This window comes from Schistocerca serialis, chromosome 8 (genome assembly GCF_023864345.2).
Source record: "Schistocerca serialis cubense isolate TAMUIC-IGC-003099 chromosome 8, iqSchSeri2.2, whole genome shotgun sequence".
NCBI lineage: Eukaryota > Metazoa > Arthropoda > Insecta > Orthoptera > Acrididae > Schistocerca > Schistocerca serialis.
In genome coordinates this window covers 306,214,851-306,234,336 of record NC_064645.1, presented here as the reverse complement: position 1 = coordinate 306,234,336, position 19,486 = coordinate 306,214,851, and the positions used below count along the sequence as shown (strand labels likewise).

At 39.7% G+C, this 19,486-nt stretch overlaps 1 protein-coding gene across 1 annotated transcript; it reads right to left on the bottom strand.

Moving 5' to 3' along the window:
• Positions 1-4,018: 4,018 nt before the first annotated feature.
• On the bottom strand, positions 4,019-19,320 carry LOC126416988 (uncharacterized). The gene is made up of 2 exons (XM_050084873.1): positions 19,143-19,320; positions 4,019-4,614 (listed from the first exon to the last, which is right to left on the bottom strand). Exons 1-2 carry the CDS (start codon positions 19,318-19,320, stop codon positions 4,019-4,021), a joined length of 774 nt encoding a protein of 257 aa, XP_049940830.1.
• Between the last annotated feature and the right edge of the window lie 166 nt (positions 19,321-19,486).

Sequence of the window (19,486 nt, the reverse complement as noted above, 5' to 3'; positions counted from 1 at the left end):
TTTGTCTGACATTACTTTGACTACTGTCAATGTCTGTCCAGTCCAAAACTTCATCTCGTGCCAAATTTCTTATTTCATTTTTAGCAACATCTAGCAGTTTAAGAACAGCATCATTTTTGATTGGAATAATGGCCAGAATTTTTGCCAAGACTTCCCAAGAGTGTCAGGCTTTATTCCACACCAAAGCAGTTCAGAAAAAAATCTTTATTGTTAATTTTTTGAAAATCCACCACTGAATAGTAGATAATCAATCACAAAAAAGGAATAGGACATTAGATCTTATTGCAAGTGAATAAATTATAAAAATATTGTATGTACTGTAGTATAAACCATAAAAAGTACTGTACTACAATATAATACTGTACTGTCCTGAGCTTAATATAAAATCTTAAAATTACATTACAGGATGATGCAATGAAGTTTTACATTTGTTCTCTAAAATGTTGTTTTATACAGTATTAAACATTTTCCACCACTTTAACAAAAGCATACAATGTATGATAAACAATCAAATGCTTGCTGCCCATTGTCCATTGTCTGCCATGTATCACACTGCTATTTTTGACGATGCTCATAATCCGGCATTTTCGGTAGTCCAGTGCTGCGAAGATCCTGAAGGTACTGGATTAGCAGGTTTCTACTGTATTGTGTTGCCCAATGTGTACATTATGTAAAGAAATTTTATTTTATATGCATGGTGTAAAAAAAGTTATGTTTTACACATTACTTTACAAATTATCATAATTGTAATTATTTTGTAAAGTAATGGTGGGTTACTCATTATTTTATATTAATAAAATACAAATATGTAAAAAAAACCACCACATACAATCAATTTAAAAAGTAAAACAATGATTTAACACATAAAACAAAAATAAGTATAACAAAAATTAGTATAATAATGAATGTTTAGATATTTTAATTAAGTATTTTGTAAATACTCTGACTGCATATTGTGTACAACTTATTTTTGAAAAATGGCATTTTGGAATGCAGCTATACTACAAATGGGTAGGCGTTGTATGAAAGCTTCTTTAATTTATGTTGCAACACAAGTTTTCCAAACATAATTAATGGTTGTGGAGTAGTTTGCAAAATTTCAAATTATTACAGAAATTGATTATAGTAGACTCTCGAATGTGCAGAATATGTGGTGGAAGGTCAGGTTGGATAACAAAGAAGGTGGACAGACAGGAGTTCTATAAATTCTCTCTTCTGACCCCAGCTGTACCATTCCAAACATCCTTAATTACAACCAAAATCCAATTTTATTAACGTATTCTGACTTCTTACGTAACCATGGTAGTTACAATTGTTTGATATGTACATACTGCAACCTTCAAAAATTATTACAGGGAACATAGAACCATCTGCATTCTCAAGTATGAATGTATGATTATGCACATTTGAAATGTCCAGTCTACCAAAAAAGATGAAACATAAGTTCGAGGTTTTAAAAAAGTCTTTGAAAGATGATTGTTTCCCATTTTGAGCCTTCTTCCATGCTGCAACATCCCTCCACTTATGCAAACCGATAATATCACTAATGTACTGCAGCGCTACTTTATTCATCTTGAACCCTTTCGAATGTGGTACGAGATTTCTCCTATTATCTAAGTTTGACCCCTCTCCTTGTACTACTTCCCCCTGCATAAGCATTTCCATCACATTGTTGCAGGTTAGTTCATCCACTTCATTATTTGCCATCCATTCTCTGATGTGCTCCTCATCCTCACAGTCCAGTACATTTCTGAGCAACAAAAGAGTACCACCATTCCGTCTTTTATTTTGGCTCCACATGTCGATTCAAAATGAAGATGTCCACCTTCATAGTCTAAAACAATTTCCCAAGGCCTTACAAGTGACATGTTCAGAATCTCTTCCCAAATTTGGGCAACCACCTTACAACATGTAGCAAGTCAATCTTCTTCAGAATGCTTACACAGTATCCATTATTATCAATTGCTAATGTTCACGAACTGATAAGATGGTGGCAATAATACTTTTTAAATGTTTCGAGGATGCAATTGTCCATCAGCTGACAAAGAGCATCCATGTTTGATGGTAAAAATAATGCTCTGATATCTCCATTTGTGAGTTGTCACTGGCAAGATGAGAAGGCTCTTCTCGGTAAATTTTGTCTTTCACATATCTCTCTACAGCTGTACAAATTCATTTTGAAACCAGGTTTTAAAGATTTCTAAATTCATCCATGCTTTCTTTTGATAAGAATATAGGGGCAGTGATTCCTGATTCTATATGTTTCTGAAAGCTCTAGGTTTCCATGATTTCCCTATTAATGTAAGCCTAAGTTTTTGGTTGCCAGTTGCATTACTGCAAGCCAATATTGTAACCCATTTCTTACTTTTGTTGTAACCAGATGCTGCAACACCTGTATTTGAAGCAAGCGTTTTTGTAGGGAGCATCTTTTAATACAAACCACTCTCACAGCAACTGTACAATTGTTCACTATAAGTTCCCTCCTTGTCAATTAACTTTGAAAAGTAGTCTTTAAATAATGGCACAACAATTTTGTCAGTGGATAAAGCCTCTTCACTAACAGTAATCTGGTTAATACTGAATCCTCCCCGGCCCACTGATACAGTTGTCCATCACTGTCAGTAAATTCTGAATCATGTTCTATTTGCTCCTGAAATTGCAATGACTTTTCTAGCAAATATCAGCCCAGTAACCACTTCCTTTTAAATGTTCACGCCACAAAAATGAAGCTTCCTCAACTTCTTTGAGTGTATCTTTCAACATCGCCGTCCTTGCTTTAATTCCACACCCACTGCCTTGAGAAGGGCACCACTTTTCAATTTCTGCACAATTTTTCTTCTATTATCCAACAGTACTTATTCCTACTCTAGCTCCAAAGCAATAGTTTTGGCTGCTACCCCAGAAAGAAATCACTTTACGGCACGTAGTTTCTGATGTATAATCACTACAAATTGGAAGAGGGCTTCCAAGTATCATTTGTTAAAGAACAGTTCTGGTAATTTATTCAGTACTAACTACACAATTTGCACCATATAACTGTGACTCCAGATGTGATAGAAGCACGAAAGATACATAAAACATTTTAAAGTCCCACACAGCATTGTAGCCAGCACCTGCTTCTTAAAGGTTTGGAAAAGTGCTGTTTGTACAATAAATTAATACTAATTTCATTGTGGTGAAGTATTATTATGATATTAATTAAGTAGGACATATAGTACAGAGGGTGGATAGTTACAAGCCAGATAGTTTAATTACATTTTAACCTCTATATGACACACACTTTCTGTACTTCATGCTTTCAAAGATAGTCAAACCTAGTATGACACATTAACTTCTGGGTGTGTTTTACCTCTTGAAAGTGAAATTAGGCAGGAACAAAAAATATGTATTGCATTATTTTTAACCCTCTACAGACCTGTCAAGTTTCATCAAGATTATTTATTTACACCTGGGAATGTTGTCTTGTCAGACAAGATGATTGTTCTGCTATGGAGGTGGATCTATTTCATGAAATTTTGAACAAGAAGTTTTTCAAGGAATATAGTATTATCTCACATCATAGTATAAAATTCCATTGCATTTATTCAGTGCTAAGACAGTTCTTTCTATTACCTGTGAGCCATGGCAATACCTTTGTTACTCTTGTTTATGACCAACTGAAACATGGTGTCCGGTGCAATGTTACTTTTTTCCCTGTACATTAAGTTGATTATTTTTGTGTTGTGTGCAAAGAAATGAAGTCAAAAGATGATGTAGGAGTATGATGCAAGAATGAATTTCTTGCTGATTTAACATGTGAGGATTGTATAAATCTACAATGATGAATATGAGGAAACACTCATCAATCATTTATTAGTATTGCTGACATCTTCCTTTGGTTGTCAAAGACTGCAAATACATCTTATGGATTACAAACACTGGGCTGATGCATGCAGTTCCTGAATCTTTCACAATTTCCTGAAACACTCTTGCCATCATTTGTCAGTTGATCTTTCCTTTGCAGACACATTTAACTAATTCAAGTTGACTGTGGACAAACTTTCACTGCTTGGTAAGGGCCGTCGTTGCCTTTCTTGAATTTTTTTAAATACTTGCAAATTTCAATTTGTGCAATGAGTTTATTTTCCGCATTTAGTGACTGCAGAAATGGTACAAGAGATAACACAAAATGTGTGTCTGCATCACATTCAGCTGCTGTCTTATCTCTAACTGTAAGTGGCTCAGGAAGAGATTTTTCTGGTCTGGTCTGGTTTGATTCTTCATGAACTGTAAGTGACTGAAACAGAGATTCCTCTGGCCTCTTTGGTTCTTCACTAGCTGTAGGTGAGATGAGCAGAGGGTCCTCTAGCCTCTCCGATTCTGCTTCATATTTCTGGATGAAGATAGTATTAGTTGTAAGTTCATCGCTGGAAAGTGTTTCCTTCTCTTTGCTTGGAGTGGTCTCTCTATAGGTATTCCGTGGCTTTGTTGATGGCAGGAGAAACAGTAAATTGTCAAAATACATGTACTTCCTTTGTTTATGTGAAATTTGCCCCAACTTTAAGCTACGCTGTGCCTTTAATTCTCGTGTGAAACACATGCGTATGTTTTTCCAGTGCTGTTGAACATCTCGCCCTGAAATGAAACAGTAAAAGAATAAACTGCTGTGTCACCAAATAGAACCACAGTATTTCATTTATACTGAAGCAACTCCCTGCAGCACTCATGGAATTTGTCAAACACATCACTTCTCTCACATGTTGCTGTGGGATTTTCTAGAACTATGAGTACTAACTAGCACATGGGTAAGTAATCACTTATGACTCAAAGGCAAATTACTTACTCTCAAAATGAAAGTACAAGGTCATGTCAGACAAAGAAAGCATGTGTGGTATATCATCTAGATATAAATAAAAATGTAAATATGTGTTTCTCCAGAAGCTCTTCACCAACTGGTCTGAAATATCCAAGTGCTTTGCTAAATTGAATTTTCATAGATTTAGATTTATTTTCATTTTGACTTAATTATTTAATGTGACACTGTGTTGGAACCGAACTGTGTCGTTTACCATACCGTTCATTTCTTGCACCATTTGTTAGAAATTGGAAATGGTAAGGTGCCAGTTAATATGATCTCAAGATGAATTTAATTGCCTCATAACTTCTGAAATTTAGTACGTCAAAAGAAGAATTTGCTGAAAAAATTTGCAATATTCAAACCAATGATGACGATTCTCTGAAGGCCTTGGATGCAGATTTCTGGACCTGTGTTATCAGGTGGGGAATTGTAAGCCTCGCTGTGGTAGATCAGGTGTGCACTACACAAAGGAAGCCTTTACTCAAGTAGCAGAGAACTTGTGGAGCGCACATGTGGGTTTTCTAGGCTAGGCAGTAGATTGAGGTTCTCTGGTGAACACCAACCAGACGACTCACAGATAGCGAAGTCAGTCTGCGTTCAGAGTAAAGACACCGTGACGGTCAAAATTTTATCCGTAGACTGTAGTATTTTTTACAAACTTCCTGAATTTACTGCCCTCCTGCAAACTTCTCACACTCAAATTATTCTCGAGATGGAGAGCTGGCAGCAACATGAAGTTGAAATCCCACACACACACACACATGTGCTTGTACCCTTCTGACAGAATGGCCCCCTATTCACTGGCCCTCAACCTTGAACAACGCAAACATGTTACCATCCGCCACTAGCCTTGCTGACACCTGAGTTGTCCCATGCGACATGCCAGATTTTCTGCCACCACTACAACCCATGCCAACAGCCTGAAGGCAGCTCACTGTAGTCAAAAGCGCATTTAGCCATTGGCGAACTGCAGCCAGCTGATCCTTTGTTTTAGTGGACAGATTATGCCCATTGTAAAAATGTTTCTTATCAGCCAGAAGGAAAGTAGAAATTAATGACAAAGGCAATAATTAAGACATACGTATCACCAAGTGGTATAGGTTCATGTGATATAAGAAGACACTAGCTCCAAATGAACTTCCCGAAGAAGGAATTGCAAAGGCAACAAACCATTTGATATCTCTACAAGTGTAAGAGAAACACTATTCTACAAGCTGAAAGGAGAAAACTTAAGCCCACTCAGCATCACACTACATTCTTGCTTCAATGTACTCAAAACATTGTTTACTAGGAAAGCTTTTAACTTCCTGTGGAACAGCTTTGCTTCATAGGTTTTTAACTCTACAGCGGACACACCAATTTTCATAACACAAGCAGGCACATAGCATACATTTAAAGAATAGTTGTCTTCATGTGACCAAGGTAAACATGTAAGGGCGAAATCATAGTTTAAGCTTAGTTTAATAAAACATCGATAAAATAATCTCACATAATATGCACTAAACCACTGTTTAACTTAACAATAATTAAAACTTTCATTATATCACTCTATTGCAAGGACAAGTATTATCCCACAGTAATAACCCACTCAAAGCATTTAACAGCGGAGCTGCATCGGATCCCAACAAACTTCTTATTTGATTATTCATTATTTCATAGGTAACTGCTTCATTGTGGGACTGTGCACCTAGCTCGTAATGTTGGTCAGTTTCTTGCACAGATTGTAAATTTTTTTGGACCTACCTCACTGTTTATTTTATATTTCTGCTGCTCTCATGGGCGAATGACGACACAATTAATCACAGTGTTAGCTGAAGCAATAACGAGGGAACAGTTATTGGTTCACCATTGTGGAACAACAATGGAACGGTGCAAAACAATTTTATTTGTAGAACGAGATTTTCCCTCTGCAGCGGAGTGTGCGCTGATATGAAACTTCCTTACATATTAAAACTGTGTGCCGGACTGAGACTCGAACTTGGGCCCTTTGCCTTTCTGGCAGAACTGAAGCTGTGAGGACGGGTAGTGAGTCGCGCTTGGCAGAGCACTTGCCCGTGAAAGGCAAAGGTCCCAAGTTCGAGTCTCGGTCTGGCACACAGTTTTAATCTGTCAGGAAGTTTCAATTTTATTTGAGTTTAGTGCGCTTTATATGTAGGCATGTCCACTCAAGAGTTAAAGTACAGCTTGTTGAACTGTATCTACCAATTAATGACAATTGTTGATTATTTTTAACTTTGTGTTCTGTCTGAAGTAGTCACCCTTACTTATAACATCATAATTATGTGTACTACTACATTTATTTACTTTGTTTAATTTTTCATAAAAAATATAATAAATTTATATAAATAAAAGGAATATACTATTAAATATTTATGCTGGATAAACGTGTCACAACAGGACTCTCTGGACCTTAGGCAATGCATTAACCTAATTGCTCTCTTCTGTAACACTAATATGCTATTCAGATGGAAGTCTACCACACAGTTCAATACCATTATTAAGAAATGGATCAATTGTGCCATTGTATACTACTTATAAGGTTTGGCTTCAAATTATTTTTCCCATTTGGCTATCATGTACAAGTGACTGCTGATTTTCTCACATACATTTTTGTCCAGGTGGACACCAAGAAATTTAATATTATGTTTTTACTGATGTAATACCACATATATTGTTTGTTCCAACCTCTTGTGAGACAGTTGTTTTAAATGTTAGTAGCTGGGATCTGCTGATGTTATGTGTCTAGGCCTTTGTATAGAAAATATGTGGTTACTTCCATTACACCCTTAGTTGCAATTGACTGTAATGTCTCAAAGTCTCTCTCATAAAATAAGAGGGAAGTGTCACCGGTGTAGCTTATAAGATGTGAGCTGAAGGGTTGTACCATGTCACTGACATGAACCTAGAAGAGGAAGGGACCAAGGGCTGACCCCTGCAACACCCCCTGGATTGCTTTACCTCTGGTAGTCTGGAAATCTATTGACTGATTGATTAACTGAGAGGGGTTATGGGACCAAATGGCGAGGTCATCAGTCCCACAATTCAAAAGTTAGCCACAGAGGAAAGTGGGTCTGCTAATTTGTATGAAAGTTTAGTACACTGCTTGCAATTTGTCAAGTACGTGGACAATAAATGCTTTGATGAGTCTTTGATGTGTACGCCTTCAGTTTCTTTACAAAAGCCTACAGTCGACTGAGTGAAAGGCTTTGGAAAGATCTAAGGATATGCCCGTGCTCTCCGTTCCTTCGTCTCGGAGGTTTACACTTTGTGGAGAAATACAGTAACCACAGTTGTTGCACAGCGATCTTTCCTGTGGTTTAACAATTTCTTTCATGCGTTTTTTAACTATGGCACTTGATGTACCATCCCATCCAACTGAGTGTTTGTTCCTTTATGTGTGAATTATTTATTTCATTTTCCTTGACCTTGTCAAATTCAAAATCCATTATTTGAGTAACGTGATTTGTGCATGTTTAGTGCATTGGATTTCCCGTTGGTGATATGAAACGTTTATTAAAAAGGTTACATAGTACTTTTGAGTCTTTTGTAATATTAACATCCTATACATTGCATAAGGGTTTGTTATCCCTAGTTGCAGAGATTTTTCACTACTTACTGATCAGTTTCCAGGAGGCTTTGCTTACATTAGTGGACCCTGGTACTTCATTACCATGGACCAGTTTTCTAAGGTTTGAAATTTCTACTTTAAAGGCTTTCTTAGCCATGTTACATTTTTGATTAAAAATATGCTGTCTTATTGATTTGTGCAGGACATCTAGGTCAGGAATATACTGCCCAAGTTTAACATGGTTGGCAGGAAGTCTGAGTTTGTTATTGCTTCCATTCTGAGTGTTTGTTGGCCATCTCTGCATTTCTGTAATTTGGCAGAAAGACTCAAAGTGCCTCAGTAGAATAATGTAAAACTCACCCCATTTGCCATCTGGCCCTTACACATGGTAGATTGTATTCCATTTCTCCTCAGCTAGTTTAATTTTAAGAGAGTTGGTGCTACTGTTACTCAAAGCTCAGTTCTTTATAAAAAAATTTCGTTGTTCTTTTAGAAGCTGATTTTCTGTATTCTATTTATTGTGAAAGGTAGTCTGAATAATTAAAGTCTATGTTGTTATACTTAATTGATAATTATTGTATAATATGTTCTGGTAGAACTAGAAGCTGGGACCCTGGTGTCCAAGGAAACCATATTTCTAATTTATTTTATGAAGTTAATATGTCAAAAAGTTTCATATTAGATATGTTGCTCGAGTTGGCATCAATAATAAGGTCTCCAAGTACAGAAAGGTCATTGGGACCAGTCTGCCTAATTATGTTACAGAAATCGTAAAGCGAATGGTAGTCTATATTCCTATTACTTTATGTTTTGCTTTTTAGCAATCTCTTCTAGTTGGATTGCAATACCACCCACTTCTAATGTTCACTCTTCGCTGGGTTGCTCAATATGAGCAAGACCCTTACACAGAAATTGTTCAGTGACAAAGATTTTCACACCACCAGTCTCATGCTGTTTTCTACAACAACTGTTTGTCAGTACATAACCATCTAGAGTATAGTAGCTAGCTTTAATGCATTTTAGACCATTTTCGGTTAATAATAACAAATATGACAAGTTCTCATTTACAAATACCTTTAGTATACTGAGTTTATTTCTGACACACTGCACATTCAGACGTATCATCCTAAAGTGGTGTAGGGGGTTTTGTCTCTTTTTATATGTTTGTGGAAGTTGCAGTACCCTGTGCAAGTGGAAGCAAATTATCTTCACTGTTGCACTTATCTTTTATACATGTGATTACATTAGATATCTAGGGTTCACACACACATCTGTACTAGAGTCAGCATAGGTTGATTCCTGACAGTTTCAGAGGGCAAGGTGCGGCAGCTTTTGTTTTTCCCCAGCTTCGAGTCCGGAAGACATACAAACTCCCAAGATGGCTTACGGGCCATTAAATTTATATCTTCATTCTACAGGGTATTCCCAGAGCATCTTCAAAAACATTGAGCCTCAGAGTTGGAATAAATCAGCTAACCAACATATTCTGGGTGTAGTTGAGAAAATTAGCTGCTGCCATAGGAAAGGCCAAATTATTAATCTTTTATGGGTACATTGTCATGTAAGCATAAAATACAATGAGAAAGTGAACATCTTAGCTGAACAAGCAATATCAGCAGGCAAATTCGCAACTACAAACCATTGTATACAGATTATATGCATGGCATCCAGCATCTTGCTCTACTCCAGTGGCAACAGAAGGGGAATGAAACCAAACAGCAGAAAGGTAGTTATTATGCAATGCAGCAACTTCAAATCATTTTCATACCCTGGTTCAAGAGGTCCCATTTGAACCATTTCATGATATCAACCATAATTTGTCTTTTATTCAACAATGCTTCCTTGACACTTCATTTACATAGAATTAACATTAGCAGCTGTGCTGCATGTGAATTTAGCTCCGAGACAATCGGTGATGTAGCTTCTCACCTATTACACTAAAACACAGTCATCTATGCAGAGACATTGGCAATTTCTTTAAGAAAAGTTATTTCAGTCTGTAGGACATCTACAGATTGTAGTGAATCTACTTCATTATGGACATGATCATTCATCTATGGTATAGAAGGAGTTCTCAAGGAGATATGATTTCAATTTATTTTTGAAGCTATTACTGCTGTCTGTCAGACAGCTTATTGCATCTGGTAATTTGTCAAAAAAATTTATAGCAGCATATTTTACCCCCTTCCGTGCCAAAGATAGGTTGAGCAAAGGATAGTGTAAGTCTTTCTTTTTTCTGGTATTATAATCATGAATGTCACTGTTGTTTTTAAACTGGTCCATGTTGTTGAGAAAAAAATTTCATTTGTGAGCAGATGTATTGTGAGGCTGTTGTAAGAATTCCCAATCTTTTAAAAATATGCCTACGAGATGTGCAACTATGAACCCCATATTTTATGCTGTACCAATATTGTTATATTCTTTCCAAAAAATGGATATCTGATGATTAAGAAGAGAAGATTATCTAAAAAACGAGCAATTGTTTTTACCTGCAGCCATTTGTGCTTTGCAGCTGAAATCTGGCAACAGTGTTGCTAGCTGTCAGGGATCATCTTGCACTGGCTCTACTATAGTTACCGTGGTTAATTACTGCTGTATTGTTTATTTTCTGTACTAAAGTTTCATGAATATAACCTAGCAGTATTGGTTCCTTCCTATTGCTGAATAGGGCAGAGAGACCTTTCATTCCATTCATTAACCTTAATTTTCCCTTCAGTAGATAGTAGCAAAGGAGTAAATCAAACAACGTCACACAGAGCTACACATCTGTACAACACATCATCTGAGGTGAAACATGGTATTTTGTATTCACACACTTGTGGTGGCCATAATACAAATACATACATAATCAAAATGTAAATGACAATATTAAAGATTAGCAAAAATCTAGGAATTCTAGTCCACAAGTTCCTAGTGCCAGGTCAGTCTCACATGAAATGTGCTCAGATAAATGAAAGTTGAATGTTCTATAATAAGGATACAATGAACCAAACTGCACTAATCAAGCTTATGACTTCTGCGAAGGTATCAACAGATCAACCCACTAAGACCACCTCTGACCTACAAATTTCCATTTCCCATTACAGAGGAGAATCAAAGACCAAGATAATTTGTTATAACTGACACACAACATGTTCCATTCTTTTCAGAAGAAGCTTCCAAATGAACCAGTGGCACCTTACTTCCCATAGACTGCTGGAAATGTCAAAGTCAATGAAGATGTGTAATCAATCACCAAGTTACAAGTGCCCATTAAAGGAGCAATATGGAACACAATTAGCCCAAACTTCAGTACACTATATTCTCCCTGCTGCAGTTTCATAAGTTATATATAGCTTGTGACCCAGGACATTTGCTGAAATTCATTTTTTTTAGAGCGGGGGTGGGGGGTGTAAGGCTTTTAAAATTACTGTTTCTTTATATCAATGAATTGGTTAGTTTTGAAATGTGTCATGTCATGCCACAGAAACTATTGGTGACACAAAAAACTTATTTCGGAGAGCAAGTGCTACCTGATGAGACCTTCCCTCAACCTGTCCTTTGCACGTGCCTATGATTGTGTTATCTATGTAGACACTGTAAAGTGAAATGTATTCCAATTGCTACCAAAGTAATTTCTTGGTTTTGCTTGTTAGAAATTGTATTATATAATTCTGTAGGCTAATGTGTTACCATTGCCTGCAAATAATTTTTATAATAAGAAAAAAATCAAGAAATGTTTCATTATTTGTTTAGCGTCCTTGTTTCCAAATGTCATGATATAGTATTTGTCGTACATTATCTTTATAGCTAACAAGACATGAAAGATTTACAATTATATGTTCCCTAACAAAATATTCTTATGTATAATATGAAACCACTCACATTAACAAGTCGTAATATACTAAATGTCGTAATATACTAACTTAGAGAATTAAATGAATACAATTTTGTTGTGACTCGCCGATGATTCAAAGCGCTGCCGCGCAATTACGCGCGTCCTCTACCTGCGGCACTGTCTGCCAGCCATGCAGCAGCTGCGCCACCTAAGTGGCCAGCCGAGCAGCGGCTGCTAGACTGGGACTCAGTGCTCATTCGAATGTTAACGTGTGCACATGTCCTGCATGTCAACTTACTCTGTGACTTATATGTGTTGTGTTGTTCTGAATATATGTGTTCAACTTGACGTTATAACAATTGGCGATGAGGTAGTGGATTTTTCCTTTTCACCGTTGACCCACAGGTTTCCATGGCTACTGTCGAGCAACTATTGCAAAGTCTCCTTGAACTGCAAACGCTTCTAACAGCGGCGATTTGCGATTTCGTCGGGGCATCAAATGCGGGGCATTTCTCGTTGTTGGCTATACCTCCTTTTCCTCCTTACGATGAGATGGCGGAAGACTGGTCTGATTATGAAAAACGTCTTCGACAGCACTTCTTGGCATTTCATGTCACGGATGAACAACCATGTAAGTCTCTGTTCCTTTCCTGGATTTCACCTCAAATGTATCGGTTGTTGTCACAATTGGCTCCTTTGAAGGATCCTGCATCTTTGTCCTTTGCTGAAATGTGCTCACTTCTGTCTGTCTATTTTCAAAAGCAAACACATGTGGTAGCCTCTCGTGTTGCCTTTTATCGTTGTTGAAAACAGCCGCATCAATCCTATCGCGCTTGGGCTGCTGAACTTCACGGCCTCAGTCGAAAGTGTCAATTTGCTACTGACGTTCACAAAGAATCCTATGCCGATTCCATGCTACGGGATGCTATTATCCGGTCGGTGCCCGACAAAGAAGTTCAGCAACGTGCCCTTCAGTTGGAAAATCCGACTCTAGATGAAGTTCTCTCCATTGCGCAGTCTTTTGAAATTTCTCGCGCCGCTGGGGCGCAAATAGAGGCATGGGGTGATGTCAGGGAAATATAACCTCTGTGCGCTGTTGACAACGTGTGCGGTGCGTCCCCGCCGGCCGACGTGGCCGCAGTGCGCTCCCACGCACAGCCTCGGCCTAACCGTAAACAACCCACTAAGAAACTGCAGCAAAACCCCCGGCAACTTCCTTCATGTCCGCGGTGTTTTACGAAACATTCACGTGAGGATTGTCCCCAACGTTGGGCTGTGTGTCACTATTGCAAAAAGAAAGGTCATGTGTCTTCTGTTTGCAATTCCAACCGCATACATGATGTTCATGAACATGACGCTGATTCTGATTCTGTGTTGTCTGTCAATTGCACTTCTTCCCTTACAGGGAAGTTATTCCTCAATGTCCAAATCCTTGGTCGAGATGTTCGCATCCAGGTGGATACTGGTTTTGCTGCCACTATAATTAATTCTCAGACGTATCTTCAATTGCGTTCTCCACTCCTGTCACCTGTCACTCGGCAATTACGGACGTACAATAAGCAGAAGATTTCTCTCTTGGGGCAATTTAATGCTGAGGTATCTTACAAATCCGTCGTTCATACTGTTCCCATATTTGTGGTCGACCAGAGTAACGCAGAGAATCTTTTTGGTTTCGATGCCTTTCGTGTTTTTGGGTTCTCCATAGATGACTCTCTCAATATCGTCTCTAATGCTATTCCTTATGCTCAATTGGATTCCTTGTCGACGACATTTTCATCCCTTTTTTCTCCTGGATTAGGCTGTGCAAACGACTTTGAAGCTCATATCACGGTCAAACCCACTGCTCGGCCTAAGTTTTTTCCAGCTCGGCCCATTCCTGTGGCCCTTTGTGATCGGGTAAAACGGAAGCTGGATCGTCTCACTACTTCAGGGGTCTTGCTTCCTGTCACTTCCTGTGAGTGGTCCTCTCCTGTCGTTGTCATTGCTAAGCCAAATGCTGATACTCGTCTCTGTGGTGATTTCAAAGCCACTGTAAATGCTCAATGCCTCATCGACACTTACCCTATGCCCCCACCTGAAGAACTGTTCACTAAACTTGCTGGAGGCCAGTATTTTTCTAAAATTGACCTGTCGGAAGCTTATCATCAACTTCCTCTCGACGCTGCTTCCTGGCAGTTTCTGGTCCTTAACACGCCTTTCGGCCTCTATCAATACCAACGCTTGCCTTTCGGGGTTGCTAGCGCCCCTGCTCTCTTTCAGTGATTCTTGTAACAATTATTGCTCCCTGTCCCTGGGTGTATCAATTACATGGATGACATTGTTGTCACTGGCTCCACCACTGAAGAACATCTTCAAAATCTCCGCACACTTTTTCATGTCTTACAGACTGCCGGTCTTAAGTGTAATCTTCAGAAATCACAATTTTTTCAGGCATCTATCACGTACTTGGGGTTTCAACTCTCTCGGGATGGTATTCGTCCGCTTCAGCAAACTGTCGCTGTGATCGATGCCCTTCCTCACCCCACATCTGTTAAGGAACTGCAGGCCTTCTTGGGGAAAATAGCATGCTATCACAAGTTTTTACCATCTGCGGCTTCGGTGGCTCAGCCATTGCATCACCTGTTGCATAAAAACGTGCCTTTTCATTGGTCAGCGTCATGCGATGCGGCTTTCCAGAAATTGAAGACTATGCTGAAACAGGCCCTGTGGCTGGCTACTTATCGACCTGGCCTGTTGTTCTTGCCACAGATGCCTCTCAATACGGGGTCGGTGCAGTCCTTGCGCACCGTTTTTCTGATGGTTCGGAACAACCCATTGCTTATGCCTCCAAAATGCTCACGGATGCCCTACAAAAGTATTCTCAAATTGAAAAAGAAGCTTTGGCCATTATTTATGCTCTTCATAAGTTTGGTGTTTTTCTCTATAGCTCAAAATTTCATCTTGTTACGGATCACAAACCACTTGTTTCCTTGTTTCATCCATCAACGTCACTTCCCAACAAGGCTGCACACCGCCTCCAGCGTTGGGCTCTTTACTTGTCTCGTTTCAATTATGAGATTCATTTCCAGTTCAAAAATGGCTCTGAGCACTATGGGACTTAACATCTGTGGTCATCAGTCCCCTAGAACTCAGAACTACTTAAACCTAACTAACCTAAGGACATCACACACATCCATGCCCGAGGCAGGATTCGAACCTGCGACCGTAGCAGTCGCGCGGTTCCGGACTTAGCGCCTAGAACCGCTAGACCACCGCGGCCTTCATTTCCGGCCAACAGCTCAACATGCAAATGCTGGTGCTCTGTCTCGCCTTCCCATGGGTCCTGATCTGGCATTCGATAGGGACGAACTTTTGTGTTTCCACCTGGATGTTGCCGAGCAGCGGGTTGTGGACAGGTTCCCCATCACTGGGGACAGGCTTGCCGCTGCTATGGGTTCTGACCCTACCCTCTCCCGGGTTTTATGCTGTATTCAGAAGGGTTGGCCAGATCGCCCGTCTGCTACGACTTCTGATCTGTTGTGGAACTACTACGCTTTGCGCTACCGCCTCATGGCTAGGGATGGTGTTATCCTCCTTTCCACTGACAATGCTTCGCCACGTGTTGTGGTACCTGCATCTTTGCGTGCTTCGGTCTTGTGCCTCCTTCACCAAGGGCACTGGGGTGTGTCTCGCACAAAATCTCTGGCGCGACGTCATGTGTACTGGCTTGGCATCGACTCTGAAATTGCACACATGGTCGCCGCCTGCAGCCCTTGTGCGTCACAGGCCGCTGCCCCGAAGTCATCTTTGTCACTGTGGCTTTCACCTGAGAAGCCCTGGGAGCACATTCATGCTGACTTTGCGGGACCCTTATTAGGTACTTATTGGCTCCTTGTAATTGACGCCTACTCTAACTTTCCTTTCATTGTCCGTTGCACGTCACCTACCACCGCGGCAACCACAAGTACTCTCACCCGCATTTTTTCTTTGGAAGGCCTCCCCTCTACTCTTGTTACTGATAATGGTCCGCAATTTGCCTCTTCCGAATTTGCAGATTTTTGTGCTCGTCACGGCGTTATGCATGTCATGGCCCCGCCGTTAAAGCCACAATCAAACGGTGAGGATGAACGACTGGTCCGCACATTTAAGGCTCAGATGTGGAAACTTCTGACTTCTTCTGCTGCTGATGAGGCGCTTCTCCAGTTCCTGGCGTCTTACCGTTTCACCCCCATGGGTGACCACAGCCCGGCTGAGCTCTTACATGGCCGACAGCCCCGCACGCTACTTCATCTTCTGCGGCCTTCCACCTCACGGCCGCGGGTGCCTTCACTTGGCCGGTTCACCGCCGATGACCCGTCTGGGTACGGGGATATGGCAGGCGGCCAAAATGGAGCCCAGGCCGCATCTTACAACACCGTGGCCGATGCCTGTATGAAATCCAGATGGACACGGGTGTTGCAGTGCATCATTCGGACCAGCTTCGGCCTCGTGTGCTGGCAATGCCTGTTCCGAATGCCGCTACACCACCTTTGGCTCTACCTGATGCTCGGGATCTTGGCATCTCTCAATACTCACAACGCAGCCCTCTCACCATCATCGCGATGCCAGCACAAGAACGGACGCCACCAGGAGACGTGCCCATGCAGGAACTAGATGACCATCCTCTATCAGAGCCAATCTACTCGCCTCCTCCTCCAATGGACGCAGACACATCGTCCATGTCTCCTGTTATATCAACTGGACTTACCGCAACAGGCAGATTGGTGCATGGGGCCCCAGCAGATTCGACCCCTATGTCTCCTGTCATCTCGACCCGTTAGCATCGGGACTTTTCCGTCCATACGGGAAGCCTCCTCCTCGAGACTTTACAGCGAGTCAAACAACGCCTATGGATGTTAGCCATCTCCAGGACACCTCCATCAGGACCAGTGCAACAATTTCAAAGAGGGGAAAAGTGTTGTGACTCGCCGATGATTCAAAGCGCCGCCGCGCAATTACGCGCGTCCTCTACGTGCGGTGCTGTCTGCCAGCCATGCAGCAGCAGCGCCACCTAAGCGGCCAGCCGAGCAGCAGCCGCTAGACTGGGACTCAGTGCTCATTCGAATGTTAACGTGTGCACATGTCTTGCTTGTCAACTTACTCTGTGACTTATATGTGTTGTGTCGTTCTGAATATATGCGTTCAACTTGATGTTATAACAAATTTAGTTTTCAGTTTAGCACTTTGGATACTGCATGACAAAGGAAATACACTGCTCTATTTTGAAAGCTGATAATTTAAGTATCTCTTGACACCATAAAACTTTTTCTAATTAGCACTTCTGAGTTCTTTTCGAATATATGGAATTTTGATATTCTTTTAATTTCCTGTGGTAGTTCACTAAACAGGATTTTAGGCAGATAAAGAAAACCTTTATGATACATGGTTCTTATATAAATTTCTCTATGAAAATTGTTTATTTCTTGTTTTGTAATTGTAGAGTTGACAGTGCCTTCAGAAAAAATATACTTTTATAAATATAGGTACATGGTAGGGTCAAGATATTTAATTCCCTTTGCAATTAATTTTTGGCTATGGAATTTATGATCAGTTTTAAAAATTTCTAGATTGATACCTATTTTTCCCAAAACTGTTTTATCCATTAATTAATTGATTTAAATTATTTATTAACTTTCATGCATTACCCTTTCAATTGCTTTTGAGAATCCAGATAATGGCAATTGGTAACATTAGACTAGTCACCCTTCTTGTAAATTGGCTAGACAATCCAATATTTTAGTTTTTCTGGGAAGACTCCTGTGCTAAATGAGACATTAGTGATGTCAGCGGGTTGGGAATCTATGCATCTTGCACTGTGCTTCATCGCCTTGTCTGAAGTCCCAACACAGCCACAAGACATTTTATTTTTTAAATGTTTACAGCATTATGTACTGCAAATGCAGTAACAGTGTACAGAACATTGGGAGTTGTTTTATTTGAGCATTTTTTTATTGAAGTGGTTTTAAACATACTTCTCGTCTACCTTGCATTATTGGTCCAAGTCACAAGCATTTTGGTTAATGGGGTAAAAGTGGAGACACTTTTCGTATAATTTGTATATATTCAACACTGAGTAGTTAGCAGCTTCATATTATATTTTCGTTCGTCAGGAATATTGCGAAGGAAACATTGAAAACAGTTTTTGTGGATTTTTTTATTCGCCCGGCTCTCGAGTGTACATTTTCTAAGAACACATGTAACAAGATTATTCCACAATGGAAAGTCAGAACTCGATAACGGTCAAATTAAGTCCTTCAGTTTGAACTTTCGTTATTCCTCCACTCTGCTTGCAAATAGTTGCTGATTTAACTCTGTTTATTTTTAACTTATTTTTACTCTATGTTCTCGTAAGCTGCGTAACTGCATGATCTTCCTTGCATTAAGCCTGCCCACACAACTGACAATATACTTCTAAAAGGTCCTCACTATAAAAGCATGAGTGCAAAGAAACTTGGGAAATGAAACGATGGTTTTTGTGTGTGGCATTCCTGAGCAACAGCATTCATCACTTAGTCAACATTTTAGACAGTGTACTCGCATTGGAAGAAATACACGGAATCCCAAGCTTCTCGCCCAACAATACTTCGGTAGAACATTAAAAGTCCACTGTTGCTTTATGCAATCGAGGCAATGAAAATAGTAATGGCTACCGGTTCTGCTTGACAAAGCACTCCCAGATTCAGAGTTTTGAGCAATATGTCTCATTAATTTTGAATTAAGGTTATTCAATTAAGTATGTAAATGTGATTTACTGTGGAATGGATGTTTGTAAATGCTACCAAATAAATTTTAAATTTGTTCCCCATGTTAATTGTTGGGAAGTTTTCTTTTTAGTCTGGAAAAGATCTGGCATTTTTATTGGAAATTGGCGTTTTTATTAAACGTAATTCAAATGGTATTACCTGTTATTGCTTTTTGTTCAGTTGTAAGATTATTCCACGCAGGAAACAATGTTTCGTAGACCTCCTCCCATAACACCCTTTTTATAATTGGATCGGTGGATTCCTTGAGCCCAATATTGTATAAAGGAGGCCGTTTCTCAATCTCCTTTATAAGACGTATGTTGTCAAAAAGTACCATACCCTCTAATTGCAGATTACATTCAATATCCAAATGAGTGAATGAGCAACTGAACTGTAGCTCAACTGATCGAGATGTTGCCAGACTAGAGAATTGAAAAGTTGCCCAACTATCGCATCACCACTTCACGCAATTCTGCGCAGTTACAGGCGTGGCGTAAGTAAGC